The sequence below is a fragment of the Hylobates moloch genome, unplaced genomic scaffold (assembly GCF_009828535.3).
Source record: "Hylobates moloch isolate HMO894 unplaced genomic scaffold, HMol_V3 SCAFFOLD_6, whole genome shotgun sequence".
Lineage (NCBI taxonomy): Eukaryota > Metazoa > Chordata > Mammalia > Primates > Hylobatidae > Hylobates > Hylobates moloch.
The window spans coordinates 80,109,762-80,122,599 of record NW_026652281.1 but is presented as its reverse complement, the minus strand read 5'-3'; the positions used below and the strand labels follow the sequence as shown (position 1 = coordinate 80,122,599).

At 57.2% G+C, this 12,838-nt stretch overlaps 1 protein-coding gene across 8 annotated transcripts; it reads left to right on the top strand.

Annotated features, from left to right (window-relative positions):
- The first annotated feature begins 39 nt into the window (after positions 1-39).
- SH2B1 (SH2B adaptor protein 1) lies at positions 40-10,758 on the top strand. Of its 8 annotated transcripts, none has more exons than XM_032155729.2 (10): positions 259-378; positions 2,440-3,461; positions 3,759-3,860; positions 5,427-5,518; positions 5,629-5,804; positions 8,340-8,543; positions 8,749-8,960; positions 9,093-9,317; positions 9,725-9,824; positions 10,003-10,758. In XM_032155729.2, coding segments are annotated over exons 2-10 (2,052 nt in total). In that variant the 5' UTR covers positions 259-378; positions 2,440-2,522; the 3' UTR covers positions 10,005-10,758. The 8 variants fall into 8 exon arrangements, with proteins under 8 accessions (XP_032011617.1, XP_032011620.1, XP_032011621.1 ...); XM_032155730.2 differs by having other exon boundaries at positions 260-378; positions 9,093-9,264; XM_032155726.2 differs by lacking the exons at positions 259-378; positions 9,725-9,824 and adding an exon at positions 40-193 and having other exon boundaries at positions 9,093-9,264.
- Positions 10,759-12,838: the final 2,080 nt, after the last annotated feature.

Below are 12,838 nucleotides of genomic sequence, written 5' to 3'. Positions count from 1 at the left end.
GCAGCTTCTCTATGGTCGACATCGCCCCTTTGTCCCGAATTCACTCCGGGAGGACGCTCTGGTGGGATCCAAGCCCTTCCCCCGCTGCGTCTGTGGTCGCTTTTAGGTGCAACTGGAGAAGGCACTGAAGCCCTACGAGATTCACACCGTCTTCGGCCTCCCGGGGTCGGCGCCGAGTGGGAGGATGGCGGAAGTAAGTATGAAGGTGCCCTTCCCTCCCGCCGCCGTTCTCTATGGTCGCTTCCTTCAGCGACGGGAAAGGGGGTCCTGGCGCCTGCGCGGAACCGGGCTGGGCGCTTGTCGCGTAGTGGGTGGGGGCGAAGGGAGCGGGAGCCGCCGCCGCCGCCGCCGGAGTTAACCGCGGGGACCGAGATGCAGGTGGGACCGGAACCGGAACCCCCCTCTTCAAGTGCCTCTTCCCTCTCCGCGACCCGGCCCTGGCGCCCGAGAGGATCCCTGGGTGGGGGTGGGCGTGGAGGGCCGGGGGCTGGAGGGGCACTCAGCCCCGGAGAGTGCAGCAGACAGGGCTGGCCCCGAGGCGGATGCGGCCCCGGAGAATGGGCGGCTGGGGGGTGTCCAGGGAGTAGGGTCGGGTCGGAGTGTATGGACCACCGGGCCCGGAGGGTCCGAGCCGAGAGCGGAGCCTGCACCCTCCACCACTCGCCCTTCGGGAAATATCAGAACTGAGCCAGGAGGCAGGTGCACCGGGAAAATGTGTCTGAGTCCTGCTTGGCAGAAGAGAAACTGAGTCACCAGCTTAGGAGTCGCAGGGTCAGCGGGCCTGAAGGGGGCTGGGTCTGTCTGCGGTGCAGAGGGTTGGGTGGGCCTGTGTGAGCCGAGGTGGCCGCTGGCTGGAGATTGGTCTGCACTTCTTGGCTGGGTTCCCCCGTGCTCCATGACTCCTGCATCTCCTGTTTCTCGTTGGTTTGGACTTGTCCCTGCGGTTGGAGCCATCTGAGCTTGTAGGGTCGAGGCCCAGGAGAAAGGGGAGGGTTCGCCGACTTACAGCCTGGCTGTAGGTTTGAACAGGAGCCTGAGGTCGCTGAGGGTTTGGGGAGACTTTCCTGAGCTGCCTTGGCCCCAGTCTTGGGGCTGTCACCTTCCAGTATTGCCTAGGGGGAGGAGCGCTAACAAAAGAGCCAAGGGTTGTAAATTCCACACCCAGCTCTGCCACTTTCTAGTTGTAAGACCTTGAGAGGGCTCCTTTCTCTAATTTCTCTTTTAGAAAATTGGAACTATAATATTCTTCTCCCACATGAAGATAGTAACAATGGCAGTCGTTTAGCGGATGCTTACTTTGCGTTCAGCGCTGACATATCCCATTCCATGTAATTCTCTCAACATTTCGAGGGTGGAGGGATCATTAGCTCTGTTTAACAGATACAAAAACGGAGGCCCAGAGAGGACGTGGAATTTGTTCAAGATAACATCGCTCATAAGGTGGCTGGACTGGGTGCTCATAAGGTGGTTTGAGCCCTGGTCTGATTCAAGTCCATGGCCTTAACCAGAAGGCTAACCTGCCTTTAGGGCATACTCCCCAGTGGGAGAAGAGGAAGGTGAAAAATCATAGGGCCCCAGCTCTCCATGTGATGTTTTGTTCACGTGAGGCCAGCAAAGACTTGACCTGACCCAACCCAGTTTCTCCTCTGGGGCCCCTGCGGCCTCTGGCCCCAGACTGAAGGGATACCAAAGAAGTGGGCTGCAGCTGTTTCAAATCTCCTTCACGCAGTGCGTGGGTGCTGGACTCTGGGGTCAGCTTTCAAGACAATTACTGTTTTGGTCCATCATGCATCCATCCTCATTAATGAATCGGCCCCCTCCGAAGAGCTGGACCCTAAGATGTGTGAGGCAGGCTCTCTAAGGTCTAGTGTCCCAGCTCCCCTCTAGTTGCCTGTGAGCTGGGGCCGTGAGGCGCTATGGCTGAGGCTGGCCCAGCCGGTCCCTGGGGACAGGGACTATGAAGTGGGGAAAATAGTAGACTTGGAGTTCTGAAACTTTTCTGAGCTTCGGTTTCCTCATCTGTTCGAGAGGTCTTTGAAACCTCTCAGGGAAAGGTAAGATAACCAAGTGGGAGCCTCTAGAATGGTCATGGGAAGTGTGACATGAATATTGGAGGATCCGACATAGAGAAGGAGGGTCTGGAAAAGTTCTCTTTTTTAGGGGGAAGGTGCTCCAAAGCCCTCTACCGCTGGATCCAAAGCTAAGGAAAGTGGGGGCAAATGTGGCAGGCTCAGGGCAGGTTAGACGCTGGGGAGCCAGTTGGCTGGGGCCTGCAGGGTGCCAGGATCTGGGAGAGGGAAGGGAGGTGTTGGGCTCCCTTTCCCATTGCTCTCTGCGGAGTCTGAAGTAGGGTCGGATGTCTCTGGCTGGGGGTGGGATGCAGCCTCCAGTGCACCCTCAGCAGTGACCCTCGTGTGTGCCTCTCTCTTCCTTCCGCAGCTGCTGCCGCCCACCCCTCGTCTTCTGGCCGCCTCCCTCTTTGTGCCCCGCAGGCTCCCCCTCTCCACCTCCTGGGGCCCATCATGAATGGTGCCCCTTCCCCAGAGGACGGGGCCACCCCCTCGTCTCCCCCGCTGCCCCCACCCCCGCCCCCTAGTTGGCGGGAGTTCTGTGAGTCCCACGCCCGGGCTGCAGCTCTGGACTTTGCCCGCCGTTTTCGCCTCTACCTGGCCTCCCACCCCCAATATGCGGGGCCCGGGGCCGAGGCTGCCTTCTCCCGCCGTTTTGCCGAGCTCTTCCTGCAGCACTTTGAGGCCGAGGTGGCCCGGGCCTCTGGCTCCCTGTCGCCACCCATCCTGGCTCCCCTGAGCCCTGGTGCGGAGATTTCGCCACATGACCTGTCCCTTGAGAGCTGCAGGGTGGGTGGGCCCCTGGCTGTGCTGGGCCCTTCTCGATCATCTGAGGACCTGGCCGGCCCCCTCCCTTCCTCAGTCTCTTCCTCCTCTACAACCTCCTCCAAGCCGAAGCTCAAGAAGCGCTTCTCCCTGCGCTCAGTGGGTCGCTCCGTCCGAGGCTCAGTCCGTGGCATCCTGCAGTGGCGGGGGACCGTTGACCCTGCCTCCTCGGCTGGGCCCCTGGAGACCTCGTCAGGCCCCCCAGTCTTAGGTGGAAACAGCAACTCCAACTCCTCTGGTGGGGCTGGGACCGTTGGTAGGGGACTGGTCAGTGATGGAACGTCCCCTGGGGAAAGATGGACTCACCGTTTTGAGAGGCTGAGACTCAGTCGGGGAGGGGGCACCTTGAAGGATGGAGCAGGGATGGTGCAGAGGGAAGAGCTGCTGAGTTTCATGGGGGCTGAGGAGGCAGCCCCTGACCCAGCCGGAGTGGGCCGGGGAGGAGGGGTGGCTGGGCCTCCTTCAGGGGGAGGAGGGCAGCCTCAGTGGCAGAAGTGTCGCCTGCTGCTTCGAAGTGAAGGAGAAGGAGGAGGAGGAAGTCGCCTGGAGTTCTTTGTACCACCCAAGGTGAGGCCCCTTGGAGGGTAGGTGACTGAGAGCAAGTGAGAGAGTGCTCAGAGTGGTCACAGCCCTGCAGATAAGCTCTGGGGTTTACCAGCCCACAGCCTTGGTGTCGCTCACTTTTTGTTGGTAAAGCTGGCTCCTGGCTCTGTGTTAGCAGCTGCGGGCAGGACTGAGAAAGCAGTGTGACTGCCTTTTGTCTAACTTCCTGAGGATGTAGAAGGAAAGATGAATGTCTGGAGGGAAGGGAAGAGTGGTCTTTGCAAACCAAACACCCGGATCTGTTTCTTTCTCCTGACCTAGGCCTCTCGGCCCCGACTCAGCATCCCCTGCTCTTCTATCACAGACGTCCGGACAACCACAGCCCTGGAGATGCCTGACAGGGAGAACACGTTTGTGGTTAAGGTAGGAATTCAGCTTCCCACCTGCCTGCAGTGCTTGTGTTAAGGAGAAAGCCCTCAGCGCGTTTAAGTAAGTGTCGTCGCCGAAAGGAGGTATATATATGTGTCCAGTCCCTGGGGCTGCAGCTTTTCTGGGATAGGGGAAGACAGGGAAATGTTCTTACTCTCAAAAACAATGCCTCCACTTCAAAGAGAACTGTGGGGTTTTTGTTGTTGTGGTTGTTTTAGAGAGACAGGGTCTCCCTCTTTCGCCTAGGCTGGAGTGCAGCAACCTGATCATAGCTCACTGTAGCCTCGTGTAGCCTCGAACTCCTGGGCTCAAGTGATGTTCCTGCCTCAGCCCCCTAAGGAGCTGGGACTACAGGCATGTGACACCATGCCTAGCTAATTTTGTTATTTATTTACGTTTGAGATAGAGCCTCGCCCTGCCGCCCAGGCTGGAGTGCAGCGGCGCGATCTTGGCTCACTGCAACCTCTGCCTCCCGGGTTCAAGCAATTTTCGTGCCTCAGCCTCCTGAGTAGCTGGGATTACTGGTGGTGTGCACCACTATGCCCAGCTAATTTTTTTGTATGTTTAGCAGAGATGGGGTTTTGCCATGTTCGGCAGGCTGGTCTCAAACTGGCCTCAAGTGATCCACGCCCCTTGGCCTCCCAAAGTGTTGGGATCACAGGCGTGAGCCACTGTGCCTGGCCTTATTTTATTTTATTATTTATTTACTTTTTTGAGACAGTCTCGCTCTGTCGCCTAGGCTGGAGTGCAGTGGCACAATCTCGACTCACTGCAAGCTCCGCCTCCCGTGTTCATGCCATTTTCCTGCCTCAGCCTCCCGAGTAGCTAGGACTACTGGTGCCCGCTACCATGCCTGGATAATTTTTTTGTATTTTTAGTAGAGACAGGGTTTCACCAGGTTAGCCAGGATGGTCTCGATCTCCTGACCTTGTGATTCGCCCACCTCAGCCTCCCAAAGTGCTGGGATTATAGGCGTGAGCTACTGCGCCCGGCCTATTTTATTTTATTTTATTTTTATTTTGTATGTTTTTGAGACGGCGTTTCACTCTGTCTCCCAGGCTGGAGTTGAAGTGGCATGATCTCGGCTCACTGCAACCTCCACCTCCCGGGTTCAAGTGATTCTCCTGTCTCAGCCTCCCGAATAGCTGGGACTACAGGCGCCTGCCACCACGCCTGGCTAATTTTTGTATTTTTAGTAGAGACGGTTTCACCACATTGGTCAGGCTGGTCATGAACTCTTGACCTTGTGATCCAACCTCCTTGGCCTCACAAAGTGCTGGGATTACAGGTGTGAGCCACCGTACCTGGCCCCGCCTAATTTTATTTTTCAATTTTTTTAGCGACAGGTTCTCACTATGTTGCCCAGACTGGTCGAACTCCTGGGCTCAAGTGATCCTCCAGAGGTGCTGGGATTACAGCTGTGAGCCGCTGTACCCGGCCTCCAGAGAAAATTCAAATGCATCTTGTTTTTAGACAGCCTACATACATTGTTCTCATTAGGCGTCGATTAAGCCTCCTCTCTGCCCCTGCCCCAGCTGAGGCGTCGTCTCTTCTCTGTAGGTGGAAGGTCCCTCCGAGTATATCCTGGAGACAGTGGATGCCCAGCATGTGAAGGCCTGGGTGTCTGACATCCAAGAATGCCTGAGCCCAGGGTGAGGAGCCTGACTTCTGTCGCTAACGGACATAAGCTGGGGTTGGGGAACAGCCTTGCGCCTCTCACCTGGTGGCTTTCCTCCCAGCACCATCTTCCCTGTCTCTGCAGACCCTGCCCTGCTACCAGTCCCCGCCCCATGACCCTCCCTCTGGCCCCTGGGACCTCATTCCTTACAAGGGAGAACACAGACAGCCTGGAGCTGTCCTGCCTGAATCACTCGGAGAGTCTACCCAGCCAGGACCTGCTGCTTGGACCCAGCGAGAGCAATGACCGCCTGTCGCAGGGTAAGGGTGGAGCCATAGAGAGCTCGGAGCCTCGGAATCTGCCATGCGGGGCCCCTGCTGTCAGGCGCCATGCCCTCTCCAGACTCCACTGTGCCCCCATCCCTGTTTTCCAGATGCCCCACCCCAACCCCACCAAATGTTGGTCTTTTGTCCCTGAACACAGCCACAGTTTGCTGTTTAGAATAATCGTGACCCCACGCAGTCCCCAAGCAAACCTTAGCCAGCCTTCTGTGCCCAGCCTTGTCACTTTTTCAGTCAGTGTCCTGCCAGCCACCACTCTGGCTGGAAATAATGGTTGTTTTCTCCAAGCTTCTGGAACACTTTGTAGAAATCTTTGTTTTGCTCTTACTCTGCATCTCTGTGTCTGTCAGGAGCAATCACATTTTCTCTTGCCTCCGTACTTTTTGTTCTGACCAAACACACATACCCAACCCACACACATAAACACGCAAAGATGTGTCACCCGGTCCCAACTCGTATTTCCAGGTTTGGCCTCCACTATAGCCTTTTCTCCTGACCCTCCGTTCTGAGTTCCAGCTGCACAGTGCCTAGCACACAGGCTGTATTCAGTGAATGAACACGTGAATCATGGAATCTTAGATCTAGAGTGGACCTTGCATCTCATCAGATCTCAGTAGCTAAGACCAGGGAGAGGACATCTGAGGGCCACTGAGGAAGACAGGGGCTGTGCCACCCTATTTCCCAAGCCATGCCGTCTGTGCACCACACGCCTGTCTTCTGAGCACTGCCTGCCTATGACATTTGTGTAGGCAGTGGCCTGCTGTTGGACAGACTTGGAGGATGGCCCTAGTGCATACCTGGCCCTGCTGTGTGTCCTGGGCCAGGATGGGGTAGCTAGGATGCCTGAGATGAGCTCCTTGTCCTCTAGAGGCTTTCAGCTGGGTTGACATCACTCCCTGTAGAAAGCTTAGTGTCCCCTGAGCAGCACAAGCAGGAAGCACGTTGGGAGCTCGGGAGGAAGAGAGCAGGGGAAGGTGGGAGAGACAGGGACTGCGACGCCGAGGAGAGGAGAGGACACGCCTGGGGACACGAAGTGCAAGAGCAGAGACCTGTGGGGAGGGCCCAGGATATGGGGACAAATTGGATGGGATAATTGGGTTAAAGTGGAAGAGACATGAATACAAGGTAAGGTAAAGCTCAGGTTGGTGTGGGTTGGGGGAGTAATAGAAGGAGCATCTTTGATGCCTCTTAGAGTTAGGGGCTTTGTCCTATAGTTCAACAAAGGACACCTTTTTTGTGTGTGTGTGTTTTAAATTTTTTTATTTTTAAAAAATTATTGTTTGTGTTTTTGTTTTTGAGATAGGGTCTCGCTATGTCTCCCAGGCTGGAGTGCAGTGGTGCAATCACAGCTTCCTGCAGCCTTGACCTCCCTGGCTCAAGCCATCTTCCTGCCTCAGCTGCTCAAGTTGCTGGGACCACAGGCGTGTGCCACCACCACACTTAGCTAATTTTTTATTTTTTTGTAAGAGATGAGGTCTCACAATGTTGCCCAAGCTGGTCTTGAACTCCTGAGCTCAAGTCATTCTCACATCTCGGCCTCCCAAAGGGCTGGGATTACAGGCGTGAGCCACTGTGTCCAGCTAGAATCGTGTGTGTTTGTGTGTCTGTTTTGAGACAGAGGCTTGCTCTGTCGCCCAGAATTTGTGTGTGTGTGTGTGTGTGTGTGTGTGTGTGTGTGTGTGTCTGTTTTGAGACAGAGGCTTGCTCTGTCACCCAGAATTCTGTGTGTGTGTTTGTGTGTGTGTGTGTGTGTGTGTGTGTCTGTTTTGAGACAGAGGCTTGCTCTGTCGCCCAGGCTGCAGTGCGGCGAAACAATCTCAGCTCACTGCAACCTCTGCCTCCCGGGTTCAAGCAATTCTTCTGCCTCAGCCTCCCAGGTAGCTGGGATTACAGGTGTGCACCACTAGGTCCAGCTAATTTTTGTATTCTTAGTAGAGATGGTGTTTCACCATGTTGCCCAGGCTGCTCTTGAACTCCTAACCTTAAGTGATCCTCCTGCCTCAACCTCCCGAAGTGCTGGGATTACAGGTGTGAACCACCACGCCCGGCCCAGGACTCCTTTTGAATGTCAAAATATTTGAGGCAGCTGGGCACGGTGGCTCACGCCTGTAATCCCAGAGCTGAGGTGGGCAGATCACTTGAGTCCAGGAACTCAGGGCCAACCTGGGCTATTACATAGCGAGACCCCTTCTCTACAAAAACATGCATATATATATTTAAGGCATTCTACCCTCCGTTTCTGCAATAGTCGTTTAGCTGTTGATTCAGAAAAAAGATGGAGACATATTGGGACTTTAGGACCTCCTTGCAGTAATTCTGCAGTCCCTCAGCAGCGCAGGAAGCATCAGTTAGGAGCCATTGGTAAAAGCATCAGGGGTCACTACCCACAGAGCTGTTTGGCATCTTGGCTAGTGACTGCACACGGGGGAGACTACTGGTGAGGAAATGGGCCCAGGACAGTCCTTTAGAAGAGGAATTTCTTGGGTTCTCAGCTTTGCCCTTTTTTTTTTCCAGGGGCATATGGGGGCCTCTCAGACCGCCCCTCGGCATCCATCTCCCCCAGCTCTGCCTCCATTGCCGCCTCCCATTTTGACTCGATGGAACTGCTTCCCCCAGAGTTGCCCCCCCGCATCCCCATTGAAGAGGGACCCCCAGCAGGGACAGTTCATCCCCTCTCAGCCCCCTACCCTCCCTTGGACACTCCAGAAACAGCCACAGGTACCGGAGGTGTGAGTGTGCACGTCTCCAGGCCTGGGTGCCTACCTTCCTGACCACCTCTCCTGGGATCCCGAGGGAGCTGGCCCAGGGGAGTTGGGGATGCATGCGGGGAGCAGGCGCCTTCAGGGGAAAGCAAGGCTTTTTTCTCCCAGGATGGGGAGGCTGCCCTGACACCCTGGTTTCCCTCCCTCTCTCCTTCCTGAAGGGTCCTTCCTGTTCCAGGGGGAGCCAGAGAGCGGTGAGGGGGACCAGCCCCTCTCAGGGTATCCTTGGTTCCACGGGATGCTCTCTCGGCTCAAGGCTGCACAGTTGGTGCTGACTGGCGGCACTGGCTCCCATGGTGTCTTCCTGGTGCGCCAGAGTGAGACAAGGCGGGGTGAATATGTCCTCACCTTCAACTTCCAGGGCAAGGCCAAGGTGAGCCACCCTGTGGGAAAGGCTCTGTTCTGTGCATAGTTGGCAGTGGGGTGGGAGAGCGCTGCCAGGGGAGGTGGTTTGTACCTGGCAGGGCCTTTGGCTCCTACCTCACCTCCCCCATCCCTCCCTCAGCACCTGCGTTTGTCGCTGAACGAGGAGGGTCAGTGCCGGGTCCAGCACCTGTGGTTCCAGTCCATTTTCGATATGCTCGAGCACTTCCGGGTGCACCCCATCCCTCTGGAGTCGGGAGGCTCCAGTGATGTTGTCCTTGTCAGCTATGTCCCATCCTCCCAGCGACAGCAGGGTGAGCAGAGCAGGTCTGCAGGGGAGGAGGTGCCCGTGCACCCAAGAAGTGAGGTGTGTGTGCCAGAAAGATGGGGCGGGGGGGGCTATGACAAGGAGAAGCTTTGCTTGGGAGAGCAGGGTAGAGGAGGCTGCTGTGCCTCGGGGTTTGGAAGGGAAAGAAACGCGTTGATAGGACACAGGAAGGTAGAAGGCTCCTGGCCTGAGCCGGGGCGGCAGCTGAGAGGTGGGCGGGCGCATCCCCATTCCATCGGATCCTCTGTTCCATTGTCTGTCTGTCTCCTGGACCCATCCTGGCCTTGTCTTTGCCCTCTGTCGCAGCCTGGCCTTGGGCCTGCCCTTCCCGGAGACGCTCGGTCTGATCCCCCTCCCTCCTCCCTCAATGTCTCATGTCCCTGTCTGATCTCTCCCTTTCCCCTGCCCCACCGTCCCATCTGTCCCCACGTTGCCCCTCCCCCCAGGCCGGGAGCAGGCTGGGAGCCATGCGGGGGTGTGCGAGGGAGATGGATGCCACCCCGATGCCTCCTGCACCCTCATGCCCTTCGGAGCGAGTGACTGTGTGTAAGTGTGGTCCTCCTCTCACCACCGCCCATGATCCATCTTCCATGGATGGGGGGGTTGCTCAGGAGATGGGATGTGGGGAGACAGCCATGCTCCTGGGGGGCTGAGTGAAGGGGAGGCCGCGGCAGGAGCTCACCTGCCTCCACAATCAGTCTGTTTTCTTACCATTCCTATCCAGAACCGAACACCTCCCATGACCCACCCCAGCCCCCTGAACCCCCTTCATGGACAGATCCCCCACAGCCTGGGGCAGAAGAGGCGTCGAGGGCGCCAGAAGTGGCGGCAGCAGCAGCCGCAGCAGCCAAAGAGAGGCAAGAGAAAGAGAAAGCGGGCGGTGGAGGGGTCCCGGAAGAGCTGGTCCCCGTGGTTGAGCTGGTCCCCGTGGTTGAATTGGAAGAGGCCATAGCCCCAGGCTCAGAGGCCCAGGGCGCTGGGTCTGGTGGGGATGTGGGGGTGCCCCCAATGGTGCAGCTGCAGCAGTCACCACTAGGGGGTGATGGAGAGGAAGGGGGCCACCTCAGGGCCATTAACAACCAGTACTCCTTTGTGTGAGCCGACCCCACCCGCTCCACCCTTTTTAAGCCCCCCAGCCCTGCTTGTTAGATTGGGCTGGGTAGGGACAGAGGAGGCCAAAATCCCTCCCCCATGCTTCCTGACCCTTGTCAGCCAAGGGCATCTTTGATGGTACAAGCAGAGGCTCGGGAGAGGCTCCCGTCACACACTACAGGTCCCTTCCCCAGGGCAGGGGATTTGGGCTCCATGAGCTCCTTGAGGGGCTCTTCTGGTCAGCCCCACCCTGGGGGCCATTTCCCCATTAACCACCCCCAGCCCGAGGCAGGGCGAGGGGGAAGGGCTGTCAGTTACATTAAGGTGGTTGTTGTTGTTGTTTTAAACAAAATGGAGAAGCATAAATAAATAAAAAGGTTTATCTCGGTTCTATCGTGATGGCTATGGCCAGTGTTTGCTGTGGGGACTGGGGACAGTTGGGTTGGGAAGGCAGCCCACTCAGTGCCCACAGGCCAGAGGGCTGGCCCAGGCTGAGTCCCCATCGCTCTGCAGTGCTGTGCTTTCAGGGCCATCCCTGTCTCTGACAGCCTTGTTTGTGGAGCACTAAATGATGCTCTTGGGGTCTCCTGCAAGTTTTTGTCATGGGACGGTGCTGTGAATGGCAGGCATGGTGATCTCCAGCGGCCCTTCCTGAGTTATGGCTTCCTACCCTAGAGAGAGCTGGCAGCAAGAGATGGGGGGCATGGTGGCTGTGCTGGAAGAGATTGAATGTGGCAGTCACAGAGTAGCCACAGAGGGGCCCAATGCCCCCCCTTCTAAGAGCCAGGCTGGAGGGTGGACGGCAGAGAGCACTAGCTTCTGTCCTGGCCTTGCCACTCACTGGCCTGGGCAAGGTGTAGCCACACCGGGCCTGAGCATCCTCATCTGTGACATGTGAAGTTTCATCTTGAGTCAGAGCTGCTGACATGGTTTGCTTGGCCTGGACATGGTGTCCATTTGAGTTTCACATTAAAAATTCAGATCGCAGGCTGGGTGCGGTGGCTCACACCTGTAATCCCAGCACTTTGGGAGGCCGACGTGGGTGGATCACCTGAGGTCAGGAGTTCGAGACCAGCCTGACCGACGTGGAGAAACCCCGTCTCTACTAAAAATACAAAAAATTAGCCGGGCGTGTTGGTGCGCGCCTATAATACCAGCTACTCAGGAGGCTGAGGTAGGAGAATTGCTTGAGCCCAGGAGGCAGAGGTTGCTGTGAGCCGAGATTGCACCATTGCACTCCAACCTGGGCAACAGAGCAAGACTCTGTCTAAAAAAAAAAAAAAATCACTGGCTTCTCTTAAAAATTAGAAGATCCAGCTGTGGGTCCATTTCCAGCTGTGGGTCCATTTCCACATCTGCCCCATCCCCACCAGCTCACTTTGCTCCCTGGGAGGGCCTGGCCCTGTGGGCATTTGAGTTTATAACACCACCCCCATTGTGGCACACCCCTCCACCCCGTTAAACACAGGCTCTGCTCTTGGAATTAGTCTTCCTGATCCGCGGCTGTGCCCTCCAACAGAGGGCACCCCTGGGCTTCCCAGCTCTGGGGGCAGTGGGTGCCAACAAGGAGGGGCCTGGGGCTGAAGAATCCCACCCGCTGAGCTCGGCCCTCTCCCTTCCCCGCTGTCCAGCTCTGCCTTTCAGCATCCTGCCTCACTCCCTGCCCAGGCAGCAAGGAGCCCACACCCTCATGCTCCTCAGCCTCAGCCCCCACCTCCAGGAGGCCCTACCCACGCTCATGACCTTGCTATTCTGGGCCTTGTGTCCTGTTGGGAGATGGACAGGAGACAGCTGGGCTTCCAGGCCACTCAGGCGGGGGGCTAGCTGAGGGAAGCCTGCTGGCTCTCCTGCTTGCTCTAATTCCTGGGGCTCCCCAAACCTTGGCCTCAGGAGACTGGGGATAGGACCGGCCTTGAAAGGGGGGGTAAGCTTTGGAGAGCTGGGTGCTGTGTTCTTAGTGAGATGGCCAGTGAAGGCTGTGGCGCCCCGGGGTAAGCAGGGCCTGATCCCCTCCTAATCTTCCAGCAGCAACTGGTGCTCTGAGGCTCCCCCTCCCCCAGCACTGCCAGCCTTCAGAGACCTGCCTTCCAAAGATGGGCAGGGGAGGGGGACCAGGACACCCACCCACTCCTCAGACCGGCATGTCTTGGCTGTTGGGGCCTGAGAGACTTTCCCTCTAAGCCTTTCTTTACAGATGGTTAAACTGAAGTTCTGCACTCATCAGGGACTGGCCAGGCTGTCTTCGTGTCCCATGCTTGTAGCTCCAGCCCTCAGGTGTGACAGGAGGATCACTTTCCATCTCTGGGCATGGAGACCCCTGTGGGAAGGGATCCCCGAGGGCGCCTCTGGCTCAGCCTCCCTCCATGGCAGTTCACACCCACAGCCTCCCCGAGAGCGGCCCTTCCGCAGCTCCTGGCCCTGGCCGGTGGCTTTCCCTCCCTGGCTTGTTTCCCCCTCTGGGAAGCCGG